This window comes from Panicum virgatum, chromosome 7N (assembly GCF_016808335.1).
Source record: "Panicum virgatum strain AP13 chromosome 7N, P.virgatum_v5, whole genome shotgun sequence".
In the NCBI taxonomy this organism is placed as follows: domain Eukaryota; kingdom Viridiplantae; phylum Streptophyta; class Magnoliopsida; order Poales; family Poaceae; genus Panicum; species Panicum virgatum.
In genome coordinates this window covers 45,396,857-45,422,197 of record NC_053151.1, presented here as the reverse complement: position 1 = coordinate 45,422,197, position 25,341 = coordinate 45,396,857, and the positions used below count along the sequence as shown (strand labels likewise).

The 25,341-nt window shown below is 43.9% G+C and overlaps 2 protein-coding genes across 2 annotated transcripts; both read right to left on the bottom strand.

Annotated features, from left to right (window-relative positions):
* Positions 1 to 151: 151 nt before the first annotated feature.
* On the bottom strand, positions 152 to 2,666 carry LOC120682184 (glutaredoxin-C6-like). The gene is made up of 4 exons (XM_039963965.1): positions 2,413 to 2,666; positions 1,495 to 1,583; positions 604 to 702; positions 152 to 457 (listed from the first exon to the last, which is right to left on the bottom strand). The coding sequence occupies exons 1-4, from the start codon at positions 2,511 to 2,513 to the stop codon at positions 360 to 362; spliced, it is 387 nt and encodes a 128-aa protein (XP_039819899.1). The 5' UTR covers positions 2,514 to 2,666; the 3' UTR covers positions 152 to 359.
* A 649-nt stretch (positions 2,667 to 3,315) lies between these two features.
* Positions 3,316 to 16,387, bottom strand: LOC120681318 (isocitrate dehydrogenase [NADP]-like). The gene is made up of 16 exons (XM_039962824.1): positions 16,054 to 16,387; positions 8,754 to 9,101; positions 8,590 to 8,633; positions 8,364 to 8,473; positions 7,595 to 7,632; positions 7,443 to 7,520; positions 7,255 to 7,308; positions 7,078 to 7,179; positions 6,902 to 6,987; positions 6,730 to 6,833; positions 5,363 to 5,431; positions 5,169 to 5,284; positions 4,959 to 4,993; positions 4,594 to 4,736; positions 4,336 to 4,458; positions 3,316 to 3,687 (listed from the first exon to the last, which is right to left on the bottom strand). The coding sequence occupies exons 1-16, from the start codon at positions 16,385 to 16,387 to the stop codon at positions 3,594 to 3,596; spliced, it is 1,878 nt and encodes a 625-aa protein (XP_039818758.1). The 3' UTR covers positions 3,316 to 3,593.
* Positions 16,388 to 25,341: the final 8,954 nt, after the last annotated feature.

Below are 25,341 nucleotides of genomic sequence, written 5' to 3'. Positions count from 1 at the left end.
TTTCGTGCCGGGAACTGCTTTCGATATTCATTTTCATGGGATCAGTTCCGACAGTTCTGCAGGGTCAGAAACACTAAAATGCAGTCCAGGATCAGCATCGATCCAACGGCAGATGCACACATATTTCCAGCAGAAAGACGAACATCACGAAGACATGGTTCATGATTAGGAACTCATTACTATTAGCGCAGGCATGCAACTCAGACAGATGTCTGAGCGGTTCAACAGGGGGACTAGACAGTCATGATAGTACTTGACGCTGACAGCACAAAGTTCAGGACCTGCGAAGCATAGCCCCCTTATTTCATACCATGGGAACAGAGTATAAACATGTTAACCAGGACAACTCTCAGATCGAGCTAAGCAGTGGCGGTTTTCTTGGAAGTAGAACCCTTGATCGCTCCAGCCTCAGTTAGCAGAGACACCAGCTTCCCATCATTGTTCAGTGCCATGGTATCTGCCCGAGAAGACACAAAACATGTCAGGTAACTTCAGACAAAGCAGTTAGTATGTGTGCAGTTTTCACATATATACAACTGCACAGTCACAAACAAATGAAATTAGATGAATTGGTCTGTAATAGCAGAAAGAAAAATGGCTCACCATCGCAGCCACCAATATGCTTCCCATTGATGAAGACATTTGGAACGGTCCTCTGTCCAGTCCACTCCTTGAGAGCATCCTGGAGCTCAGCTCCATCACCTAAATTAAAAAAGATTGATTCAGTAAGAGTTTGTTTGCCTCCAAATCCCATGGTGAACAACGACATGCAGTTTGAAATATGAACTGAGGGGGCTCATTTGCAATTGAAGCCTAATATTTCGGTGCGAAATATGTTATGCTCAAACAATTGGAACAACACAACAGAGATATCAATCTGATATGGTTACAAACTTACTACTTACAGCTTTGTTTAACCTGGTTTATATCAGTAGAGAAGACACCACTTAACAGCTAGCATTGTATTTGTCAGGTCATTCATTCTTAGTCATTTGCCAATTGCCATAACCAATGTTTCTCTACCATCCTCTGTTCTCAAGGCGGTAAGGCGGACGCCTAGCAAGGTGGGGCGGCTGGACGCCTAGGCGAGCAAGGCGGGCGCCTAGGCGAGCAAGGCGCAAATCGGTGGACGGCGCATGGACGCCTAGGCGTCGCCTAGGCGACACCTTGAGAACAGAGCTACCATCTAGCCACACAATCTTATATTCTTATATCATGAAGGACCACCCACAGCATCAAGTTTCATTAAAAAAAATCAAATGATAGTGCTGCTGTACTACACCCTACATCTATAAAACCCCACCCCTGATCCCTGTAACCATTTTATAACTCAGCAAAACCATACAAAAGAAACATACCAACTTTCCCAAGTATATCCACATGCCAAGCTAGCCTTCAGCAATAAGTAATATACTAATATCCATCATGCTCCCGGTACAACTAAGAATTGCACACTGAACCATGAGAGGAACAAACAAATTTAGGTGCACTCACTTTCCACATCCATCTCAATGGCCTTGAAGCTTGCTCCCAGCTTCTCGAACAGCTGCTTCACGCGGACGCAGAAAGGGCAGTAAGACTTGCTGCAGGTAACCAGAAATAAGCATCAGCCACAGAGCAGGGGAAGATAAACTTCTGAAGAACAAAACTAAAAATCATAATTTGCAGAACTACTGACTGAGAATGAGACATCTATAACACCAAATATAGTACCACTTCATTAACCTAAGAAACGCGGAAACTAAACCCCGTCTTCCATTGCAGCATGTCGTGAAGTGCGAAGCTTAATTAATACTTAAAAACAGTAGATTGCAGGGCCATCAAGATATTTAGGGGATGTTTGGAAGACGGGGGATGCCTGAGAAACAGATGCAGTGAATTCAGCTGCATCAGAAGCTTGTAGTTTAAATTTTAACTAAATCATAAGGATCTGGATCACCTCACCCCATTCGAAACAGGCCCTGAGGGGGTGGGGGCAGGAGTTGGCTAGGTAATCTAAGAAATAAACCTGTATCAGTTTTCGAATTCCTTAGCTGAAGAATTTCAAGCTTGCAGGCACATTGGTTCTACACAAATAAGTTGGGTGCGGATTCAAATTCTACATTTTCCACAACGATCGGAGCAGATCTGCCAGGAATTACGTATTAAAACACCCTTAACGAAACTGACATACCTAAAATTATAGATTTAATTAAGTTCCTTGCATCACTCTTCGAAGATAGAGATGAATAACGAATATTCTCGCGGAGAACGAAAAAAAAGAGAGGAATATGCTCAACTCACGGCGGGCAAAGGAGGACTGAAAAAATTTCCAGTTCCCCTTTTCATTTCCTCAAAATTACTCCTACTTCCGAAGGCTAATTAGCAGCGCGGGTTAGTTAATAGTAGAGAACGGGGTAGAAGAGAAGAGACCTGAAGACGACGACGGGCGCGGAGGCGACGATCTCCTTGGCCTTGACGAGCGCCATAGCCCTGGATTCCGGGTTCGAGGACGAAGAGGAGGTGATTCCCATCTGCGCCCCCTTCCGCCTCGCCTCGTATTTATAGGCCCGGGGGACGACGAAGAGCGGCGCCGTGTAGGTGGAGGTGGTGGTTGGGGTTTGGGAGGAACCCACACGCGAGGACGGTGTGCCGTTTGCGAGTCTCTATCCCCCCGACGACCACGCTGGTAGCTTGGCACGCGCTCCCCATGGATCCGGTTCTAAAAATCTAAAATTAAAGAATTATAGTCATCTTTGTTTGAAAATGGGTAAAAAAAATGTGTGAAGACGGCCGTCGTGTTTGGAGGGCTAAATACTACCGCATATTAGCACTCATATCTTGGGTAAACTTAGCTCATCCTAATAGCATTTATGTTTATTTACACTTGTCTCTGTTCGGTTAGTTATAACTACTGCTAATTTATTGTGAAAGAAAAATACTACTGACTAGCTAGTGGCTAATGCTAATTTGATGTGCTGGTTGGCTGATAAGATAGCCAAACAGAGTGGGTAGTTCTAAAGATTATCATTTTTATTTATTAGCACTTGGATCCAAACTTGAAATCGCCCCATCATTTCTCGATGATGAACAAATGAGGAGGCAGTTGGTCTGCACGGCTGCTGTTGACCAGCTTTGCGATGGAATAATTTCGGCTAGTCTACGCACGGGATATAAAACCATCACTGCTTCCTACGGAACTGGCAATGAAATTGTAGTACCAGCTGTTTACCGTATAGTCGGAACCTTTGATGCAAGAAAACGGTATGAATCTTGGACCTACATTGTACCCCTTGCAGACTTGCAGCTCAAGCGCGTATGCAGAAGAACGGAAAGGGACACCGATCCACCAAGCTCATGCTTAAGTATATGGTCAGATAAAATTCTGGAAATTGGAAATAACATAGCGGACGGCTAAACTAGCAATATATTGTGTTCAATGCTGCTTTGGATTTGATGATCTTTGGACCGTTACTTACCCAACCATGAAATGTTTCACACTTTCACTTTAACCCACAAAAAAAATGGTTTGAGATCCATCTTGTCTCCCCATTCAAAATGTGCGCCGAATGCACAGCGAAACTGGCTCACTCGGTTTCAGGCTCAGCTCAAGATTACACTGCAGCTGGTGTCTGAATCTTTCCTCGCAGTTGCTGAGCAACAGCATCGATGAACTCCTCGGTGCTCAGGTAGAACTCCCTTGATACCCTAGCAACAACAACATATTCATGCTCACGAAAACAAGGCAAAACAGCGTGGCAGAGGCAACAGCCACAGAACAGACCACACTGCTGTAAACAAATAAGATTATTCAGTCTCAAACCAGGCAAAATAGCAGGATACCCAATGACTAATCATCGACATGGTTACATACTAGTCATTTATTATGCCTTCAAGCATACAAAAAAATAGTCTCATCTCTATTGTTTAGAAATTCAGAAAGAGTAACCATGGTGCTACAATTATTGGCTTAAGCATGTTACAAAGAATCAAAGATGGCACAACCTAGTTAAACAGAAATCATGTAGAAGATTTGGTCCCAAATTCCAAATGATGATCAAGAACAAGCATGGAAAATATAGATCGTTCCTAATAAAAGAATTTCGTTCTCAATGCCATTAGCCCATCGCTTGTTGATGCATACGGCATGCTTTATATTAACTATAATTAACATAAGTAAAGATGTTATTTAACTGCCTAGCTGTTACCAATCAACGTTGTGTCTGTTCATTAACATGCTACCATCTTTTTGTATCCATCTTAAGAGTGTATCAACACGAAATGATATCAGCATTGAACATAGTTTCTGAACAACATGGAAAACTGAAGACATGCATAACAGCATAAGTCGCTTACTTGGGGCCATGAATAAGAAGTGCGAGGTCCTTCGTCATATTGCCAGATTCCACCGTCTCAACACAAGCAGATTCAAGTTTGTGTGTGAAATCCAGCAGCCTATCATTTTTATCCAGCTTTGCTCTAAACAGAAAAAATATACCATTATTAAATTAGCAGGTACACAAACAGATGGACAAACAAAAACAGATCATGATTCTAATAGGTCTTCTAAGCTCATGTGTGAAATTCATCATTTACTCCAACAAGAGTCATTACCTGTGTTCTAGTCCACGAGTCCAAGCAAATATTGAGGCAATACTGTTGGTGCTCGTCTCCTGCCCCTTCTGATGTAGCCTGAAATGTCTAGTGACAGTCCCATGAGCAGCCTCAGCCTCTAATGTTTTCCCATCAGAAGACAGCTGTAGAAAAGAAACTGCTATTTAGTGATCCAATTTAATAAAAAGCAGACTAGGGACATTTATGCATCCTAGTGGTCTAATCATAAGTTAGTGGCATTTGAGGCCGTGGTTTCAAGTCCCAGTCCCATAACTTGAATAAAAAAAATGCAGCTCATGCTAATGTGTAATATTGTTTTTTTATGCAATGAGCTCTACAGAGGTGCAAAAGATAACACAACGTACCAGCACTGATGTCATCAGACCCAGAGAACCAAAACCTGAAACAAGCATTCATAAAGAAAAATAAATTGATAAGAAATAGGGGACATGGAAAATTATCACACGGTAAGCAAGGATGCAACCTATTGTCACCATGCGGTTTCATGTAAGCACATCATCTCAATAATGACAGTATATTTGAACATGTAATAGCAGGAGAAAATTGTTGCAAACCTTGGGCCAGGAAATCACTCTGGACGTCTCCATCATAGTTTTTGCACGCCCAAACATACCCACCCTCACTTTTCACAGCATAGGCTACCATGTCATCAATCAACCGGTGCTCATACCTATATGCATCATGTAAAGATTGTCTGTCATTCGAGAAAAAACAATCATAATCAAAATCTTCATAAATTAGCACAAACCATATTGAGTTCTCCTCAAACTTCTCCTTCCAGCTCTCTTCATATACCTCCTGGAAGATGTCTTTGAATCTATAATTCATTTCAAATTTGCAGGTGTCAATATTGGACTGGTCTGGTATCACATGATTAGCTGCGGTGTAGTAAGGCAACCAAACAAAATGAGCAGTCAGAGGACAAATCATGGAAAGACATTCTGGTTCCTGTCTGAACCCTAATGCCCACCAAACTCGGTAGTCTGAAGGTTGCAAAAAGACTAGGGAAAGAACAACATCAGGGATAGATTGACGATAAATATGCAGCAGTGTACACTGTGGGAGAGATCATCGTGGTAGCACGACTGTGAAGGCACAATCTTGCCAGTCAGTTATGTCAGACGAAATGTTGCTCATTCACAGTCCAGACTTAATAAGATAAAACTAATTTTTATATTTGTAGAAGCATCAGAGGGGAAGGTCTTTGGTAGTCCTTGAGGCAGTTACAGAATGCTTAACACTGTTTTCCATACTGGGGTGAACCCCGAATTTCATCACTGAGAAAGAACGAAATTACAACTACAAGTCTTCACAGTTTAAGGCCCAAAGGCCTCTAGTTCACCTACCCTAAGCAAACCAGCCTGGATTGACCACCATAATTGCATAAAGGGCCAGCCAGAAGAGTAGACTGAAACTACCACCCACGACAAAGTTTTAATAGCATTCCCCATCTAACAGCATTACATCACCAGGGAGTTTCAGATTATCCTCCCAGACTACACCAGAAGTGAAAGAGCCAACAAAAAGTAAAAAAGGTAGCACACTGTGACAGACTGACAGCAATACGAGGGGGGAACATGCAACAAATGTCAAAGCATGGCAGTTCCAACCTTCTATCGTATTTTGTTTAGTTTATGCACAAAGATAAAGTTCCATCAGCATTTAAGCTTAAGTAGCGACATAAGCAGCATCCAGAGATGATTGCCTTTTTTTTTTTGGAAAGTGCCATCAATCACAAATCATGGAAAGACATTCTAGCCCCCATCTGAACCCTAAAGTTAAACCAGACTAGGTAGTTTTTACTTTTTATTTTGCAAAGAGTTTAGGGAAAGAAATATTGAAATGAAAGATTGTAATGATAAACATGCAGTAGTAACTGTATTTGAAAGAAAGATTGTAGTGGCAATCAGTTTTCCTACAAATATGCCTTGGCCATCTATGTCAGGATAAATGCTTGCTCAATCCCAATCAGGTTTAGATAGCAAGATGAAACCATGTATACATTCACACAAGCATCACAGAAGGGTCCTTAGTAGTCCTTGAGGCGACAAAAGAATGCATGATAAGAGCAATAAGGGGAACATACTACAAAGAGCAAAGGATGGAAATTCCTACCTGCCATCGTACTTCTTTAGGATTGTGTTCTTGGTGCTGAGATAAAGAGGCCACCTTTTGGAAAGTGCCATAGCCATAGATGACTCGGCAAAAGCCCTAATAGACTAGAAAAGAGAGGACGTTATAATAGCACTCAAAGATAGAAATGAGTCCTATTAATGTTCCACAATACCTCGTCCACATTGTACATCGATAATGCCACACCAGGTCCTTTAAAATCATAGACATCAAACTCCACCGCCTCAGCTCCCTCAGGCACTGATTTTTCAGTAGCAACAAGGAACCAGATGAGAAAATCAACATAGCAGATTTATGATATAACTAAAATAGCGATCAAACTGAACTCACCAAATACCATCTTGAGCTTTCCTGGACCATCAATAATCATATCAGTTGCTCGATACTGGTCACCAAATGCATGCCTTCCTATGCAGATAGGTTTCTTCCAGCCTAAAGAACACAATTTTATTAATTTGACAACTTTACAATGGTTGCATTGAACATGTCATACAGTAATCTGCTTACCAGACAATATACGTGGTATGTTTTTACACAAGATGGGTTCGCGAAAAACAGTGCCTGCATGTTACGGTGAGCAATTGTGGAAAGAAAGAATGACACAATTTAGCTATCATTATCTAGGATATTTCATATAATTTTTCTAGTATGTTAAACCAAAACTTATTAGAAGTCAGAAAGAGCAGGGAGTAAACCATTTAGAATATTTCTTATTGTGCCATTTGGGCTCCGCCACATAGACTTGAGTTTGAACTCTTTGACTCTAGTCTCATCTGCATAAAAATAAGTGTACCTTAACACTCAGATATATGATTGAAAACAGGAAATAAAAGTTGAAGAGACTTACCAGGAGTGATTGTTGCACACTTAACAGCTACATTATACCTGTTGAGAGCACAAAACGAGATCTTACAGATATAAATAGAATGTACAAAATGATCTTGCAAAACTAGAATGGCATCATGGTACTTGAAAGCCAAATGGAAGTTAGCAGAAGACCCAGCATGGTACTGGGATGAACTATATTTTTTATAATCAATTCCAGGATATGAAGATTGTTAGGCATGATTACCAGAACAAGTGGAAAAGTTAAAAGTTTACCAATTTAGATAATCAACCAAATATATAGTGATTGGGTGATTGAAACACCAGAACAAATAGACAGGAAACGAGTAATACCAATCCTACGTAACGCAATGAATAGGAAACTAAAAACATTCAAGTCCCTTTAGCTTTGCCAAAAAGCAAAGCCTTGTCCTGCCATAGAGAAAATGCGCCCCACTAAAGATATTTGATACTCTTCACATAAAACTATCAGGGAAAAAAGAGTATTGGAACATTAAACATCACACCTTATGTTACTGTGCACCTTCCTCCGAAGTGCTACTAATTGCCATGGATGAAAGATATTTACATGCTTTGAACAACACATCCATGATTATGGCATCAGTGTGAGGAAATCACTAATGTGCAGCCAGCTATATTGGATGTCCCGTGAAAAACACCTGACCCTTGTTCCTAAATGCTTTGGTGACTAAGTTACTGGCAACTGCAAGTAGCTTCACATGTCAAAACCTGGATCCCCAGGGCCAGGCGAAAGCAGGAATTGATCTTACTTCAATGTAGCCTCTGCACTCTCCACGGTGACCTCATCGTTGGTGGCGTCCCTGTTGAGAATTCCAAGATCATAGTACTTCACATCCAGCTCCAGATACGGGAAGATGAGCTGCGCACAGTCCAATTCCAGCCCATCCAATTCGCATCAGCAAACCACCAAGTGATAAAAACTACAAGTCACTAGTGATCGAGAACAGCAGAAAACAACACGGAAATTCCACAGACCTTATCCTTTATCATACTCCAAATGACCCGCGTCATCTCATCCCCTGAAAACAACACAAGCGAAGCAGCAGAGTGATCAGCCCCTCAGGCCTACGCCCGCGCGACACGAAGGGAAGGGAGAGAGGCGCGGGGGGGGGGGGGGGGGGGGGGGGTGCAGCGTGTACCGTCCATCTCGACGATGGGGTTCTGGACCTTGATGCGGCCCTGCTCGGCCACCGCGGCGGCGGCGGCTGCATAGCACCGGAGCGAGATGCCGCGGAACGCGCCGCCGCTCCCGGGGGCAGGGAGGCGGCGCGCGGGGAGCAGGGAAGGGAGGGGGCTCCCGCCGCGGAGCTGGAGACCGAAGCGCGAGCCATGGCGAGGGAGGAGAGGAGGCGGCGGGGCAGGAGCAGGACCAGGTGGCGCATCCCACAAGCCGAGCACTTCAAGGAGCACGCGGCGCGTGGGAAGCGTGCGTGCCGGTGAGGGGGCACGGAGGACGCCGGCGTGGGTGAGACTGGAGGAGGGGGTAATTTAAATATTTGTCATCGCTATGGAGGCCGAGACTGTTCGGCTGAGTACATAAATAGTATAAATAGGCTGAGTACATAAATAATATAAATAGGCTGAGTACATAAATAATATAAATAGTATAGGACTAGTGAAATAAATAGTATTCTATGAGAGGAAATAAATCGAAACAAGTCGAGACAAGCCAAGACAAGACAAGCCGAACAGCCTCTTCGTTTGCGAGCTTAAGAATGGAGCTAAAATATTTGTCATCTGAACAGTTCCAAGTCCTATATTTTTGTCACTTTTAACCCCGTGGTATGCCAACTCACCTGTCCACCGTGGATGGGGCAGGAGAAAAGACCGCCGTGCCCCTCCTCCCTCTTCCCCTCACCCCGCCCTGACACTTTGACGCAGCTCCCTCTCATTTTCCTTGCCGACCGCCGCGCCGTTCCCCTAGATCCACTCCGTCGCCGCCTACTGCTCCGCTCTCTCCCTCCCGCCCAGTTGTTCGGATCCGTTGGTGTCTTGCTCTTGCTTGTTCTCCCCTCCTACTCCTGGTTCGGCTGCTATGCATCGCCGCACAGGGGAATCGTCGGCCTCCAGGAGGAGTGACGCTAGGGCGAATCCCTCGTTGGGCGAGGAGACCGGTTTCCCTCTGATTAAGTGCACAGAGTGCGGGTTGACACGGATGATTGAGCTGCGGGCATGGACTGACAACAATCTTGGTAGGGTATTTTTCAAATGCCCAAGAAACATAAAAGGGGTGAGCTGAGTCTTCATCTAGTTCTTTTATTTTTGTGAAGTTGAATATGCATCTAATGCTAGAATAATTTGTAGGCACCAAATCGATGTCCCTTTTATTTTTGGCAAAAAAACAGTACTTCAACAATCTTGTTAGCATGGGCATCATCAGTATGCATGAAGGAGCGGTAGCTTCAATTGTTGAAAAAGAAGAACAAGAAGAAGAAGGAGAAGCCAACTCAAGACCTGTGTACGGTCCTAGATTGAGATCCAGTAAACTGGAAGCTAAGATCGATATGTTGGTTAGGACAGTGAGGTTGTTGATGTTTATGAGTGTTGTTGCTTGTGCTGTTGGCATCATGTATGTCATGAAGTAACTTGTGAATTTGCCTTTGTAGGCCTGGAACAATGCAATGTCTTTGCTATATTAATGTGAGTTGGCATTGTTCCAACATGTTATCAGCAGAATTTTCAATTTATTTATGTTAAACATTGACAGTCAGACTAGAACCACAGAAATCTGTAGTACTCAATCACATGGATATAGATTGATATATGAAACGGGCAAATTCAGTAGCTTGTTCGTCGCCCAGGATGGATACACACAAATTGTGACCATTTAACAGTTTTGGCCAACAAAAGGTGCCCTTTACAGAGTGTTTGGGCAACCAAATCAAAGCACAAATTGAGGCCATTTAACAGTTTTGGCCAACAAAAGGAGCCCTTTATAGAGTGTTTGGGCAACCAAATCATAGCACAAAATGGGGCAATTTAACAGTTTTGCCCAACAAAAGAAGCCCTTTACAAAGGTCATGAGTGGCTACATTATATCATCTTTTTCGTAATTTTTGACGCCACTTGCTTCTTCCTTGGTGTAATCTTCTTAGCAGGAGCATGTCCAACTTCATGGGAGACCTCAGGGTCTGATGGCCCAACTTGGTCGACTGCCATTGACAACCTCCTGCCAATACAGTAAAATTGTAATGAAATTGGTAGCACAATGTGAACTTTAAACATGAATTTTGTTTAGTTTGTTGATGCTGTACCTCCTAGTGATAGGACCTGTTGGGGTTGTTGGAGCTGGTAGCGCCACTTGTAAAGGATCAGCTTGAGCATCTGGAAGCACCATGTCCAGTTGAAAGGCCCTTGTTTGGTTTTGGTAATTGAGTGACAATTTAGGTGGACTAATAAGTGTTTATGTTGAGATACACAGGAGATTAGTCTACACAAAGACATTATTATGAGCAACATGTGCCATGGAAGAGAAATGAATAAGGGTTGATGCTATGCTCATATAGTGTGATCGAGAATCTCATTGCATATGAGACATGACATGGAGTTATGTGACCAAAGTGGAGAAGATCAAGACAAGGCTTGGCTTGATGGACCGGTTGCAATGGAGAAGGGTAAGTCAAGGCTTTGAAGCGAGGGACCGCGAGGCGGTGAAGCTTGGGCAAGATTTGGCGCCAATGGACCGAGGCAATGGTGAAGAGCGAGCAAGGTCAAGATCCATGAACCAAAGAGGTCATGTGATAATATGGAGTAGATCATATCATTCAAGAAAGATCAAGCCAAGTGTTGAATCATGATGATGATCAAAAGGCTTGATGGAGTTTGGTGCTTGTATGGCATCAACATTTGGGAAGATGAAATAGAATACGCAAGGCAAAGGTATGACTTGTAGGGCTTTCATTTCACCGGTCAAAGGTTGTGTAGTGAAGTGCATGACCGGATTTAGGATATATGGCCGTACTTTCAAGAGGGGCAAACTTGTTTGCATATCGGTCATCTAGTGCCACTTGAGCGATCTAACATTGCGATGTTGCTAGGATCGAGTGGCGTGGTAAGATCAAGTGAAAATCCTTTGAAAACATTTGTGAAATGCTAACACACATGCACATGGTGTTGTTCACGTAGTGTTGTTGGCATTTTTGCAAAGGAGAAAGGGTTGGAGTTGATGTTTATCAACTTGGGGAAGCAAGAAAGGCTTTTCGGTGTTCTTCGGAGATTAGGTTGGCTCTTGGAGTGAAATACTACTTTGATTCATTGTGTTTTGGATCAAATATTCAGTTGGGTTGTGTAGCCCTCTGAATAAGCTTTCCATAGAGTCTAAGATCACCAAATTTGGACATTGGAGCTATGAGTTATGGTCGTTTTATCGAGGTACATTTCTGCTAGAAATAGACCTGCAGACGGTCCGCTCCTTGGGGGCGGACGGTCCGCCGTTATCTCGGATGAGCTCGAACAGAACTATTTTTGGCTCTGTTGGTGGTCCAAAATGAACTGCGGACCGTCCGGACCATGGGGGCGGACGGTCCGCCTTTAAAAACTGAAACGGGCGCAAAAACTTGGTAGTTCTATCTTGGGTGTCCAAAATGTACTGCGGACGGTCCGGCCCTTGGGGGCGGACGGTCCGCCTCCAACTGAAAATTCTGGGACAGAAACACTGCGGGTTTTGTGTGTGCTGACCTTTTGAACGGCGGACGGTCCGCCCCTGGGGTGCGGACAGTCCGCCGGTCACTTCCAGATTTAGTCAGAGACGTTTGCAAATCGGTTGGTTCGAAGTTTTGAACCGCGGACAGTCCGCCCCAGGGGTGCGGACAGTCCGCTCGGGGCTCTAACGGTCGACTCTGACACATAATCATTGCAGTTCTAGCCGTTGGTTTTGAATGGCGGACGGTCCGGTCTCTATGAGGCGGACAGTCCGCGAAAACTCTGTTTTCCAGGGATTTGAGTGTAACGGCTAGTTTGGTGCCTCCCTCTATAAATAGAGGCTGTGGCCGGCCATTTGAGGGTGCTGAGCACCTTGGGGACTTGGTGTCCATGTGTGAGAGTGCTTGAAAGCCCTCTACTCACTCTAACTTGATAGTAATCATCCGATCGAGTGAGAGAGCGATTCTAGTGCGATTGCTTTGAGAGATTGCATTAAGTGGCACTAGGTGATCGTGTTGCAAGCTGGTGTGCTTGTTACTCTTGGAGGTTGCCACCTCCTAGACGGCTTGGTGGCAAGAGGCTCCGTTGAAGCCCGCAAGAAGATTGTGCGGTGCTCCGGAGAAGAGATTGTGAGGGGTATTGTGCTCACCCCGCGGGAGCCGCGAAGAGCAACTCTAGTTGAGCGAGACGTGAAGAGCAACAAGTGGTTCGGCCGGATCATGTGCTAGAGCTCGGTGTGAGCACTCCACGTGGGAGAGTGTGACTTGAGAGTCACCACTAGCAAGAGGATCGGCGGCAACCTTGGAGCTTGTCTCAACGGGGATTAGCTTGGTGGCAACCAAGTGAACCTCGGGATAAAAATCACCGTGTCAATCTTGTTTACTCTTCTCGGTGGTTTGCATTCTCCAAATCATAAGCCTTATATTTACATTCATCTATATCTTGTGCTTGTGTAGTTGCTCTCTAGTGATTAGTTAGCTTGTGTAGCTTGCTAATCACCTTCTTGCTTGTGTAGCTAGAAGTAGAGATCCTAGTGTAACTAGTTAGCTTGTGTAGCGAAGCAAGTTGAGCTCTTGGATTTGGATTGTGTATCCTTGTCCTTGAGCATCTAGTGTGCTTAGATTTGGCTTTGTGCTTTTGCTCATTAGAATTGTGTAGGAGGTCCCCCGATTTGTGAAGTACTAGTGCTTAGACTTGGGTGGCTTGGCATTAGAATTGTTAGGAGAGCTCTTGCTAGCTTGGCACTCCATTTGCTTTGTGTAGGATCTTTTTGGAGGTGCCTTAGAGTCATAGTTAGAGGGGTGAAGTCTTGGCTAAGCGAATAGTTTCAATTCCGCATAAGTTTCGGTTAACCGGCGCAATTAGTTTTAGAAATGACTATTCACCCCCCTCTAGTCCGCCATCTCGACCCTACAAGTGGTATCAGAGCTGAGGTCTCTCATTTGTGGTCCTTACCGACCCGAGAGGATGGCGATTTATGGGCTAGATGTTGAGTGTCCACATATTTTTGATGGCACACACTTTGCACGGTGGAAAAATTGGATGATATGCAATTTTAAATTTATTTGCCCTCAAATGTGGTGGATGGTGGATGTAGGTTTTTCTCATGTGTTAGATGAAGAAAATCTAACTCCAACACAAGAGAAATGCCTAGATCTAGACATCCAAGCTACTAACATCTTGTTTAGATCTTTGCATAATTGCATTCTTGGTGAGATCATGGACAAGAAAACCGCCCATGAGATTTGGAGTTATCTAAATGAGAAATATGGGGCGCCCTCCGATGATCATGATGATTATAAGACCAAGGAGGAAGTGCATGAGGATGATGAGCACATCCATAACATGGTGGTTGTGAAAGATTGCTCCACCTCATGGTCAAGTGATGATAATGATAATCAATCTACAACAAGTTCACTTGACATGATTGATGATGATGATTCAAGTGTTGCAAATTATGATTCTACTCCAAGCACACTTGATGATCAAGTTGGCTCATGCACGGATGATATTGCTACGTCAAGCTCATCTCTATCGCCACATTGCTTCATGTCACAAGGTGACACAAAGGTATCAAATTACAATATGATTGATCTTAATTCATATGATGAGCTCTTGAGCAGATATGCTAGCTTGACCAAATTATTTGAGGAAGTGTTAGCCAAAACAATAAAATTTGAAAAAGAAAACTCTTTTCTCAAAGACACATGTAAACAACAAAAGCATCTACTTTATGTCATAAGTTGTTCACATGAGGAGCTAAAATTGACTCATGAGGAGCTTAGTGTTGCTCATGAGAATTTGGTACTAGGTCATGCTTTACTCACTAACAAGCTTTCTAGTAAAGTAATTAAAACTAGTGAGCGCTCATCACATGGATCAAAGGATCAATTGCAAAATGTTGCTAACCCTTGTGGTGTAGGAAAGAAACATGTATCCACCTCATGTGATGATTTATTGTCTATGTCATGTACTTCAAATATAGATGCTTGTTCTTCTTCTACTATGCAATATGAGACTAACCTTGTAGAAGAAAACAAAGAGCTCCAAAGTCAAGTGAAGTATTTGAGTAACAAGATAGAGAGATGGACAAAATCAAAAGTCACCCTTGAAAGCATAATCAAAAATTAAAAAAGTTTCGGTGACATGAGTGGCATTAGTTCCAACAAGAGCAAAGCCAAAGGCAAGAAATGGGGCAAGAATAAATATAATAGGAAGATGAAGAAGTAAGAAGAAATGAAGCTATCTCATTTCTTGTGCTTTCAATGCCATGAGATGGTACACTTTGCAAATGGTTGCCCCAACAAAGAAAAGCTCAAGTTGAAGAAGGAAGAAGAGAAGCTTAAACATGTCAAATCCTTCAAGTGCCGCACTTGAGGTCACCTCACCTCAATGTGCCCAACCAAGCAATTGGTGAAGCAACAAGAACCTCAACCAAAGCCACAAGTTGAGTAAGAGAAGGTACCCCAACCTCAAGTCAAGATCAACCATGATGATCAAGTTGATGACTTAAAGATGATGAAAAAGAGAATAAGAAGGGGTGGCAAGGCAAGAGCTAGGCATCCAACTCACATTCAAAATGTCAAGATGCTGAGCAAGAATAAGATTCAAGAGAAGAATCCACATGCTCACATCAAGTGCCATAGTTGTGCAATATTGGGTCACCTAGCTTCGGGTTGCCCAAACAAGCTTGAGAAGAAGGTTCAAGCAAACTATGAGAAGCAAGGTGTAACGTCCCGCCTCCCCGAGGCCGGGCCCGCTTACATCTGGCTGCTTTCTAGGACATAGACTGTCCTCACAGACCAACACCAGTCTTTTCTGCACACTTTGTCCTCACTCGTGCGCACCCGGGAATTACTTCCCGGTCGGTCACCCATCCCCAAATTTCTCCGGGCCAAGCACGCTTAACCTCGGAGTTCTTTGGAGACTGGCTTCCGGAAAAGAAGTTGCAACTTGTTGGTATGAGTATCCTATTAATCCTATTAAGCCCTGGGCCGGGGTGTCACATGCTCACCCCCTTAAGAGACCGACGTCCCCCAAATTAATCCGGCTCAAGTGCGCTAACCATCACCTTAAAGGTAATCCCGGCTAACACGCACTTCAAACGGAGTAATCCGGCAGGGCTGTCGGGTAAAGTCCCGAAGAATCCACCTGAGCGTCGATCGAACCCAAAGCTTACATGCAACCCACACGAAGGTGAGTCCAGATTGTTGACTGAAGACTCGCTCCTCACTGGAGAGTGAGCTCCCGGAAGTGGTGGCAGGGGCACTCCAGACGTAGTGTCAAGTCCTGAGATACCCTGAACCTCCTGGGGCTCCTCCTCCATGGCCTCAGGCTGGGCCTGCTGAGCCTCCAATATCTCAATGTGATCAAAGGCAGCATTTAGCTGAATCTGTTGGGCGGTGAACTGCTGCTCCAGAAGTGCAAAGTCAACATCCCTGTTGTCCAAGAGAACATCACGCTCCTCAATTAGACCCTCCAGTTGGCCAACATGGACATCCAGATCCCTGGTCTGCTCATTCTTAGCAATCACTATCTCATGGCTGGTCCGTGCAGAAGCAATGATCTGGCTCATGGCCTTGGCCTGTAAAGTCTGCAAGTGGTAGAGTGCATTCATGCACTTCACTGACATGGAGATAGTTTCTGCAGCTCTGTTGTGCTGAAGGTACCCAGTGTGTCCGACCCGACTAAGCCAGTTAGGGTCATTGGGCTGCTCTGCTGGGAAGAGGCCAATAGGAGCTAGTGTGACAGCTGCATAATTCTTTTCACAAAACTTGTTGAGTGCTGTCATGGCTGCAACTTCCCAAGTGTCAACCAGATGTTGTCCAACTACCTCCAGCTCCAAGGAAGCCCAGTGAGTGGGGAAAGGGTGGGGAGCATGAGTCATGCGCACTCGACAGCGCGCAACCCCATCTCATGGAACTCCTCGCCCACATAGCGCGGGGGACTGGGATACCCAGCATCGCGCATTACTTCCCAAAGAATGGAGGGAAAACCCTGCCAGTGTGTGCACTCGGAGTGTGCACGCCCATCCTCATCAAACACCAGGAGAGCAGGGGCAGCCATCTATACAAAAGATGTACACAAGTGAGTGATGGTTGAAACAGATTTTGGATAGTGCACGAAAACGAGTATAACTGAAAGCTCGGAGCTCTAAAAATTCTCAAAATTTACAGGAACATTCCTTAGGTTCTTAGAAACAACTTTGCTAGTCAACTCAAGAGCTAGATCAGAGCCTAAGAAGGTCTTATCCTTATAGTTTTGCTTTGCTGTCAGCCCAGAATTTTCAGTGACCAGAGAGCTAGTAAACTGAGTGCTGAGGACAAACTACTAAGACTAAATTTACCAAATTTTTACATAAGCTTGGTGAGTAAATTTGGCACAAGTTTTGTGTTGAACACACCTGCAGAAAACATCTCTAGAAAGGTCTAAAAATTCGTGCAACACAGGTGCTCAAAGCTGACAGAAAAACAGGGTGTCAAAGTTTCTAGTGTACCCCACTGTATACTAATCGAAAAATTCTCATTTTTACACAGCAGCTAGTAGACAAGTTTTGGGGCAAAATCATCCACTGGCACTTTTACAGAGGGAGTCATGTACCATGTCCAATAATTTCATCTTCTAGGATATAGCAGAAATGACAGATTTCTAGATAGACCTTAATTGAGAGAAGATGAACCGTGCTCACGTGTAAACCTTAACCTTACCGACTACCCCACATCTATTTTCAGTGGCTTTCAAATATATGAGTATGATGCATGCATGACCTAATCGTCCTCCCAAGGAAAACAATTGCCAATTAGTTTTGGACTTACGGGGTTAGCACCGGTGGCATGGCACAATTTACGTCTCTCCCTATATAGATATTGCTAGCCGAGTTCTAACCGTTCTTAACTTACGTAATCGCGGTTAGTGTACCTGCAGAAAAATGATAGATATATATTCATTGAACCTTTCATGCCAGCACACATGAAAGCGTCCTCATACATTACCGCTCACTATAGAAGCGGCATCCATGCGTCCAACACTGCATGGACAGTGCTCATACGCTACCGAGGTGACGTATTCACGGTTTCTTTTACTCCCAATATAATCGACTGATGGTCGGTATATTGGCAGCAGCTCAAGTAGGCCACTGCTTGAGCGCAGCGTTCGGTTCGCATCACCGACGGAAAGGTCAAACTCTCTCAGTTGACTGAGTATACTTTACTCCCAATATAGCCAACTAATAGTTGGTATATTGGCAGCACCTCAAGTAAGCCACTGCTTGAGGGCAGCGTTCGGCTCGCATCACCGACGGGAAGGTCAGACTCCCTCAGCTGACTGAGGATCCTTACCGTCTTACCTTAGCGTAGGTGCGTCGTTATATAATGTAAATACTGAATTTAAAGTACAGAAAGAAACGTGCTGGAAGTCAGTTATAAATAAACCATAAATTAGATAGCCACCTAATAACTCCCATAATTTTCCCTAGGGCTTTACGTACTATGCACGATTCTTAGCGAACCAACGTATTTTCCAAACGCGACTTTATGGCTAAGTTTTTAAGGAAGACTTTTGAAATCTAGTCGTACTCTCGGGTGTGCGCTTTGTTCGGCTCTGATACCAGCTGTGGCAGTACCGCCCAATTAATCCGGCTCAAGTGCGCTAACCATCACCTTAAGGGTAATCCCGGCTAACACGCACTTCAAACGGAGTAATCCGGCAGGGCTGTCGGGTAAAGTCCCGAAGAATCCACCTGAGCGTCGATCGAACCCAAAGCTTACATGCAACCCACACGAAGGTGAGTCCAGAGAGTACAACATTTCACAGATACATTACATTACAGAGTCTTAACTTAATTATTACAAACCAGTTTCGAAACTCCGAAAGGTAATTGAAGTTCGAAAAGAAAGTAGTTCAGAGTTCACTGCAGCGGAAATAAAACGAGTTCTAAACGACGATTCATGATGTCATGATGAAGCCCGTACATGACATCACTCGGCATTGTCATCGTTGGCCGGAGTCGTATCCCACTCCACCGACCAACCAGGAGGCAGAGTACACGGCCAAGTCAAACTAGCAATCATGTCCTCAAAAGTATCACCTGAAACAAAATTGAGCCACAAGCAAGGCTGAGTATACTAATACTCAGCAAGGCTTACCCGACTAGGATATAAATAGCCCTCTAACTAGACATGCAAGGCTTTTGGCTTGAGGGGTTTTGTCTTTGCCGAAAAGCAATAAAGAGTAAGTCCTTATTTTCCGATTTTAGCCTTCAAGTTCTAGTTTGATTAACCATTCTACATTAGCATCTACCCTAAAGCATACATGGTGAAAAACAATTATTTTTCATCATTCAATCATATTTCTAATCATCATTGTTCCACTTCTTACTCTATGTGGCAAAAGGGTTAAGCAGTCTCAATATCCGTGAGAGACGGACGATTCGAATCGAATTTGTTAACCTGGCCAGGCAGACCTAAACACACGCATGGGGAATGCAATCTCCCACGCGACTTTTCCCCTTTTTCCCCGGGCATGAAACAGGCCCACCGTCCTAGGGTGCCCTGCACCCGTGCGTGACCAAAGACCAGACAGTGGGGAGTATGTTCCACGGCCGGTTCCATCAGGTACTTAAGCTTACCGATTACCATATTCTCGACATGTGGTTAGTACGTTCAAACGCTTAACCACCACTACCACACACCGCGGCCTTATCCATTTTCACTAAACAGGCGGGGTATCACGAGTACCACAACCCCGCCCGTAAACCTTATATTGCAGTGTGTAGTAAGCATTCAACTCCTATGAGCTCGCGAGTGACAGGAAATCACTCGACTTCTACCGAACCATTAGCATAGCCACTAGCGACCTACACATACTAGTGTTCAAGCATAGGTACCTAGGATCATGCAACTAAGGTTCCAAACAATTCCTGCAACTTAAATGCACAAATAAATAGGAATATAAATAGTTGCATAAATTTAAAATAGGTAGGACATGCTCCGGGGCTTGCCTTCCTGAGCGGAGCTAGCCTTGGGCTCTTCTAAACCTTGGTTCAGGTCTTCAGTGGCTTCAGTTAGATTCACTTGAGCTTCACGCTGCTCACTCTCGGACTCCGGCACCAACTCGTACGTACCGTCAGGGAGAGTAGTCGAATCTATATGAAATGCATAAGCGTGAATTATTTTAGTGATACGATTTAATCAATTCTTCACTAAAGAGTTGTAATCCAACGCAACTCAAGATGATTTGCAATATATTCTGCTACAACATTTTGGACAATCAATTAGAGTAATGACCATTAACTGACTTCACAAAGTTACTAGGGTGGATTTTACCTATTATCCCTATGCAGCAAAAGAAATGATTTTTCTCATTTATTACTGGGTTAGCACGTCCTTACCATAAATAAAGCTAAACAGAGATTCTAGGTTTGAAATTTTTATACAAGGTACACCTATGAGTAACTTACCTACTGTGAAATTTTCAGCCCATTTCATACAGCCTATTAACCATGAAAAATAAAATAAATAGCTACTGCTAGAAACAAGAATGAATTTTACAGGTCAAAATATGCAAGTAATGGTAATGAACTTTTAACCGAGTGTTGTCAACCTAAAGATGAGATTTTCATAAATTTTTCACAATTAAACAAGCATTGTACAGGGCAATAAAAATAGAGCAAAGTACAACTGCCGTAAAGAAAATTAATTTCCACAAGTAGTTCTAATAAGTTTCAGAGGTCAAAATTTTTCCAGCGTGATACAGTACTAAAATAGAAGAACTTCTAAAAACATCAGATTTTTCTAGGTAGAGGAACTATTTTTCTTAGTTTAGTGTATTTATTCATAGCATAAAACACTTGAGCATGTTTTGCTTGGGTAAAAAGGCCCTACATTTTTCTAGAGAATCCAGGTAACAACTCAGAGGCACTGAAAAAGTTTCAGCTTGTGGTTCAAGGTGGAACAACTTGGAAAAACAAAACTATTTATACTAGGCATACAACAAGAGTTAAATAAAATGATAGCTAGGCATGTAAACTGTCAACGAAACTTTTACACAAGGTTGTACATCTAACATGTACCCTACTGACCAAAAATGGCTAACAACTCATGTTTGTAACTTGAGATCTAATATAAAGCACATTTTCTTTGTATTTTAAATGAAGTAAAAACTATTGACAAAATGAAAAAGTGAATGAAACGAAAGTTGTAGATCTAGCCACAAGGAACTCAGAACAGTTGAGTTTACATTTTTCCGATTTTTCTACGAATTTATATAGATTTTACAAGTTTGCAGTTTTGAAAAAAAAAGAAAACCAAAACCGACTCTCGCATGTATGCCCCTGGGAGGTTTGGGGAATTGTAAATAGGTCCCTGCCGGAGTTAACAGGGGAGGGGCGGACCTTGGGGGGCCGAAATCTGGCGAGGTCGCTCGCCGGCGGCGAAGGGGAAGTGGGGGATTAGAACCAGGGGTTCAAGAGGAACACGTAGGTGGTCTCGGTGTGCGCTGGGGCGGTCCGTGGCGCACCGGCCACGGTGAGCAGGGGCAGGCGGCGGGCGGCTGTGGCGGCGGCAGCGCTCCGGCAAGGGAGGGGTGGCGAGGTCCGGCCGGGAGGTTCACTGGGACATGTGGAAGCGGATGGAGCCTTTCTATTGGGGAGGGAGCGGCCGGAGCATAGGCCTCTGCGGAGGGGCGGCGGCCATGGCGCGTCGAGCGGCGACGGCCGCGTTCTGTGCCGAGGAGGGGCGCCGGGCAGCAATGGGTGGTTCGTTGAGCTGCCGGGGAAGGTGTGGAAGCTAGCTAGAGCGTGTGCGCGGGTGGAGGAGGGCCGGGAGCAGGGGCTCCACGGTGAGGTGTTCGCGGCGGCAAGGGCGGCCGCGGCCGGTTTCTGGGCAGGGCGCAGGGGAGCGCTCGGCTCTGGGCACGGGCTTGGGGCAGCGTGGGAGGAAAGGGGTGGAGCAGGGATGGGTGCGCCTGTGAAATGGGATAGGGAGAGCAGCAGGGGCGGGCGCAGGGAGAAGAGAAGCCGATGACCGTGCGCATGGTCGTGCGGCAACGGCAGAGCCGGACGGCCGCGCGGCGTGCGCAAGCAGGGCCGTGGCAGCAGCGCGGGGCGGTCGCTGAGGCGAGCGGTGGCGTGTGCGTGCGCGGCATTGATGGCCGGCCGCGGTCAGCGGCTCAGGCAGCGGCATGGCCGGGCTCGTTGGGTGCCACGGCGGCGTCGCGGCGCGTCATCGAGCTCCTGTCGTTTGCGGCGTGCTCGTCGCCTGAGCGGAACGCAGCAGGCTCGACGGGACGGGGGAGGGGGAGGTCAGCGGCGGGCGTGCGGGCAGGGTGCTCATGGCCGGGCAGCGAGCAGTAGGGCAGCGGCGTAGTGAGCGCACGCGGGGCGCGCTCGAGTGCCTGCGCTCTCAGGGCAGGGAGGGTCAGCGAGGGAGAGGGAGAAAAGAGAGAGAAAGGGAGTGGAGAGAGATAAAAGAAAGTCAGCGGTTTGACTCAGTCAAAACTCAAGATTTGCAATTGAAACTCGAAAAATTTTGAACACAAAAGTTGTTCAAAATTAAATTTCCTACAACTTTCCTTTCAGGCAAAAATTCATTTGAGCGATGGTTTGGAAGATTAAAATTCGAATTCAAGTTTAATGATCCCACTTGTCTTTCAGGGTTAACTCCAAATTTCATGTTATAACTTGAAAACCTTTGAACACGAAAGTTGTTTATCTTGTCAAACTCTATAACTTTCGTTTTGGGCAAAAGTTCATTTGAGCCAACTTGTGAGAGTTGACTTTTTGTTTTATTTAAACGGATTTCGGGCTTTTAAGAATTGGGAAAAATTGGGGGGGGGGGGGGGGGGTTTAACGTGTCATTTTACGTTAATTGCATGTTTTAAACAGTGCTAAACACCGGAGGTGTCACACAAGGCAATGAGAAGCATCAAATGAGTAAGGAAGAAATGCTCAACAAAAGAGAAGATGCTACTTATGCCGGGAAAGGGGACACATGGCTTATTCATGTCCCTTAGGTAACAATTCTAAGCCTATTTCAATTGATACAAATATTATACTTAGAAAGGATGGTAATGGTACATCATTTGTTACTATTGCAAAACATCCCGCTATTCATACTAAGACACTGCCAAAGTATGTTGCTCCTAACTTGAGAGGACCCAACCTAGTTTGGGTACCATCAAAACGTGGATGAATGTGTGTAGGTACCAAAGGCATTGGAAGCTTGATTCAAATTAAATTCTTATTTTTGATCTTATGATTGAATCAAGGAATTGAAGTTTTCTTTGCATATATACAACCCAATGCCAAGTCAAAACAATAAAGTCCAAGTGCTACAACATACAAGTATCTTATTCTAGTTGTGAGAATTTCATTGGAAATATTTGATGACTTGCAAATTTATTTGTGTTAAACCTTGCTTTTGGATGAAAAAATCTTTTTGCAAATTGAAAAATGATCTAAATGTCATTTACTTCTCAAATGTGGCTTGAAAACTAGTAAATATGACATTTAGTTCTTATGTGCACTCTTTGCTTCAAAATTCTGATTTTTCAAAGCTTTTATGGGCTATTTATGAGTTTCCATGATTTTACTTGATTTATTTTTGATTTCTCGTTCTTACTCACTCATATGAGTCTTTGGATGGTGTTCATACTAGTTTTGAGATTTTTGGAATTTTATTTGAGCAATGATCCCAATTCAAAATTGAAATTGTGAAAGTTGGCAAAATTTTGGACTGTCTGAATTTTGGTAGCGCGGACGGTCCGTGTGTAAGAGGCGGACGGTCCGCCATTCATGAGTTTTTCACTAGAAGCTCTGATCAGCAGAAAATTACAGCGCGGACAGTCCGCCCATGGACCGCGGACAGTCCGCCCATGGACCGCGGACGGTCCCCCAGATGCACCGGTAAGCTTCGGTTACACCGATGATGTGTCCACTATGCAAGCGCGGACGGTCCGCCCAGTATACCGCGGATGGTCCGCCTGAGTTAAGTTGAATCTGCCCAGAATAGTGACAAATATTGGATTGATCTTGAGTCACTTAAATTGAAAGGTCCTCAAGTTGAAATCATCTTTACAAGTGGTTTAGGAACCTAGGTTTGGTTTTGAAATGATCTAGAAGAATGACGAGTATTGGGTACAAGGCCATTTGATTGTATTTTTGGCATACTTTTGGTACTCAAGTTGAGAATCAAGACCAACCTCAAGTAGAAAGAAAAGGACTTAGAGCAGACTCCAAAATTACTCATCATGACAAGTCCATTGTTTGATCAATCAACTAAATTCATTTCAAGTGAGTGTCAAGAATGGTTCTTGGAGAGATCACTTCTCTCTGGAGAGGGGCGAGCCGCCCAAGAATGGGTTTGACAAGCAAGGTGCTTGGAAGGCCAATATGGAAGTGGTGATCTAGAATTATTGGAGATGCTTAGTTTAAGATATCAAATGGGTTGATCAAGAAAAGCAAGTAACACCCAAAGTAGAGATATTCATGAAAATTCAAGTGATTCAAATGGTATTCTCTTATGCAAGCAAGGACCAAAGAGATGAAGCAAGCCAACCACAACAAGATAATGCATTTGATGATAAGTGATATTCATTTCATATGGGTGAAGAATGGTTTTCATATTAGTATTCATTGTCTTCACCAAGCTATTATAATTGGGACTTCATGATGCTAGTTGGAGAGCTAAATTGGAATCTAATGACTATCCTCTACTCCAACATAGCAAGGTGAAATTGCTTGACATATGCATTCATACTATGCTAAGGACATGATTAGTGCATATAGTCATATATAGTGATCATTCATGAAAAATAAAATAATTTTAAATGTTTTATGATGCCACTATTGCTTCTATGCTTGATATGATCTAGTGGTAATATATGACATGTTCATGAGCTAGTAAACCCAAGTAGTTGATCTGGAAAATGAGCTTTCAAGTGTTTTAACTCAACATTGTCAAGATAACCCTTAGAATGAGGTGTGAAGAAGTTTGTCATTGGTTTAAACCGAGTTGAATTATTTGGGCAAGTAGTCTAGATCAAGTCAAAGAGAAAGAAGCTCATGGAAACAATCTAGTTCAAGAATGATTATCAATGTTCAAATTCAATAAAGTGGTCCATCATGATATTACAAGTGATACTAGATTCAACAAAAGGTATATCATTGTATCTCTACAAGTGATATACATGGTCATACAAGTGGTATTCATTCAAGTAGATCTAGTGCAACAATGGTGGTTCCATAAGTGATCCACAACCTTTAAGTGATCAATTCAAATCAAGAAAGCTACCATCATCAAGAAGAGCTCAAGATTCCAGTAGATTGACAAACACTTTGACATAGGGGGAGGAGTCCCACTACAAGATATCAAGGTCAAGAATCCTACTAGTGTCCTACCTGTGGCATTTCAAGGTGGTCTTCATGGTTCCACATGTTGTTGTTATAAGTGGTGTCAATTCCAATCAAATTGAAAGTGTCCATAAAAATGAGATTCAAGACTCACCATCTACCCAAATCCAACTCTTTGTATCAAACCACAAGTGCTTCATATGATTGCCTACAAGGGGTATTTAAGTTGTAACCCTATA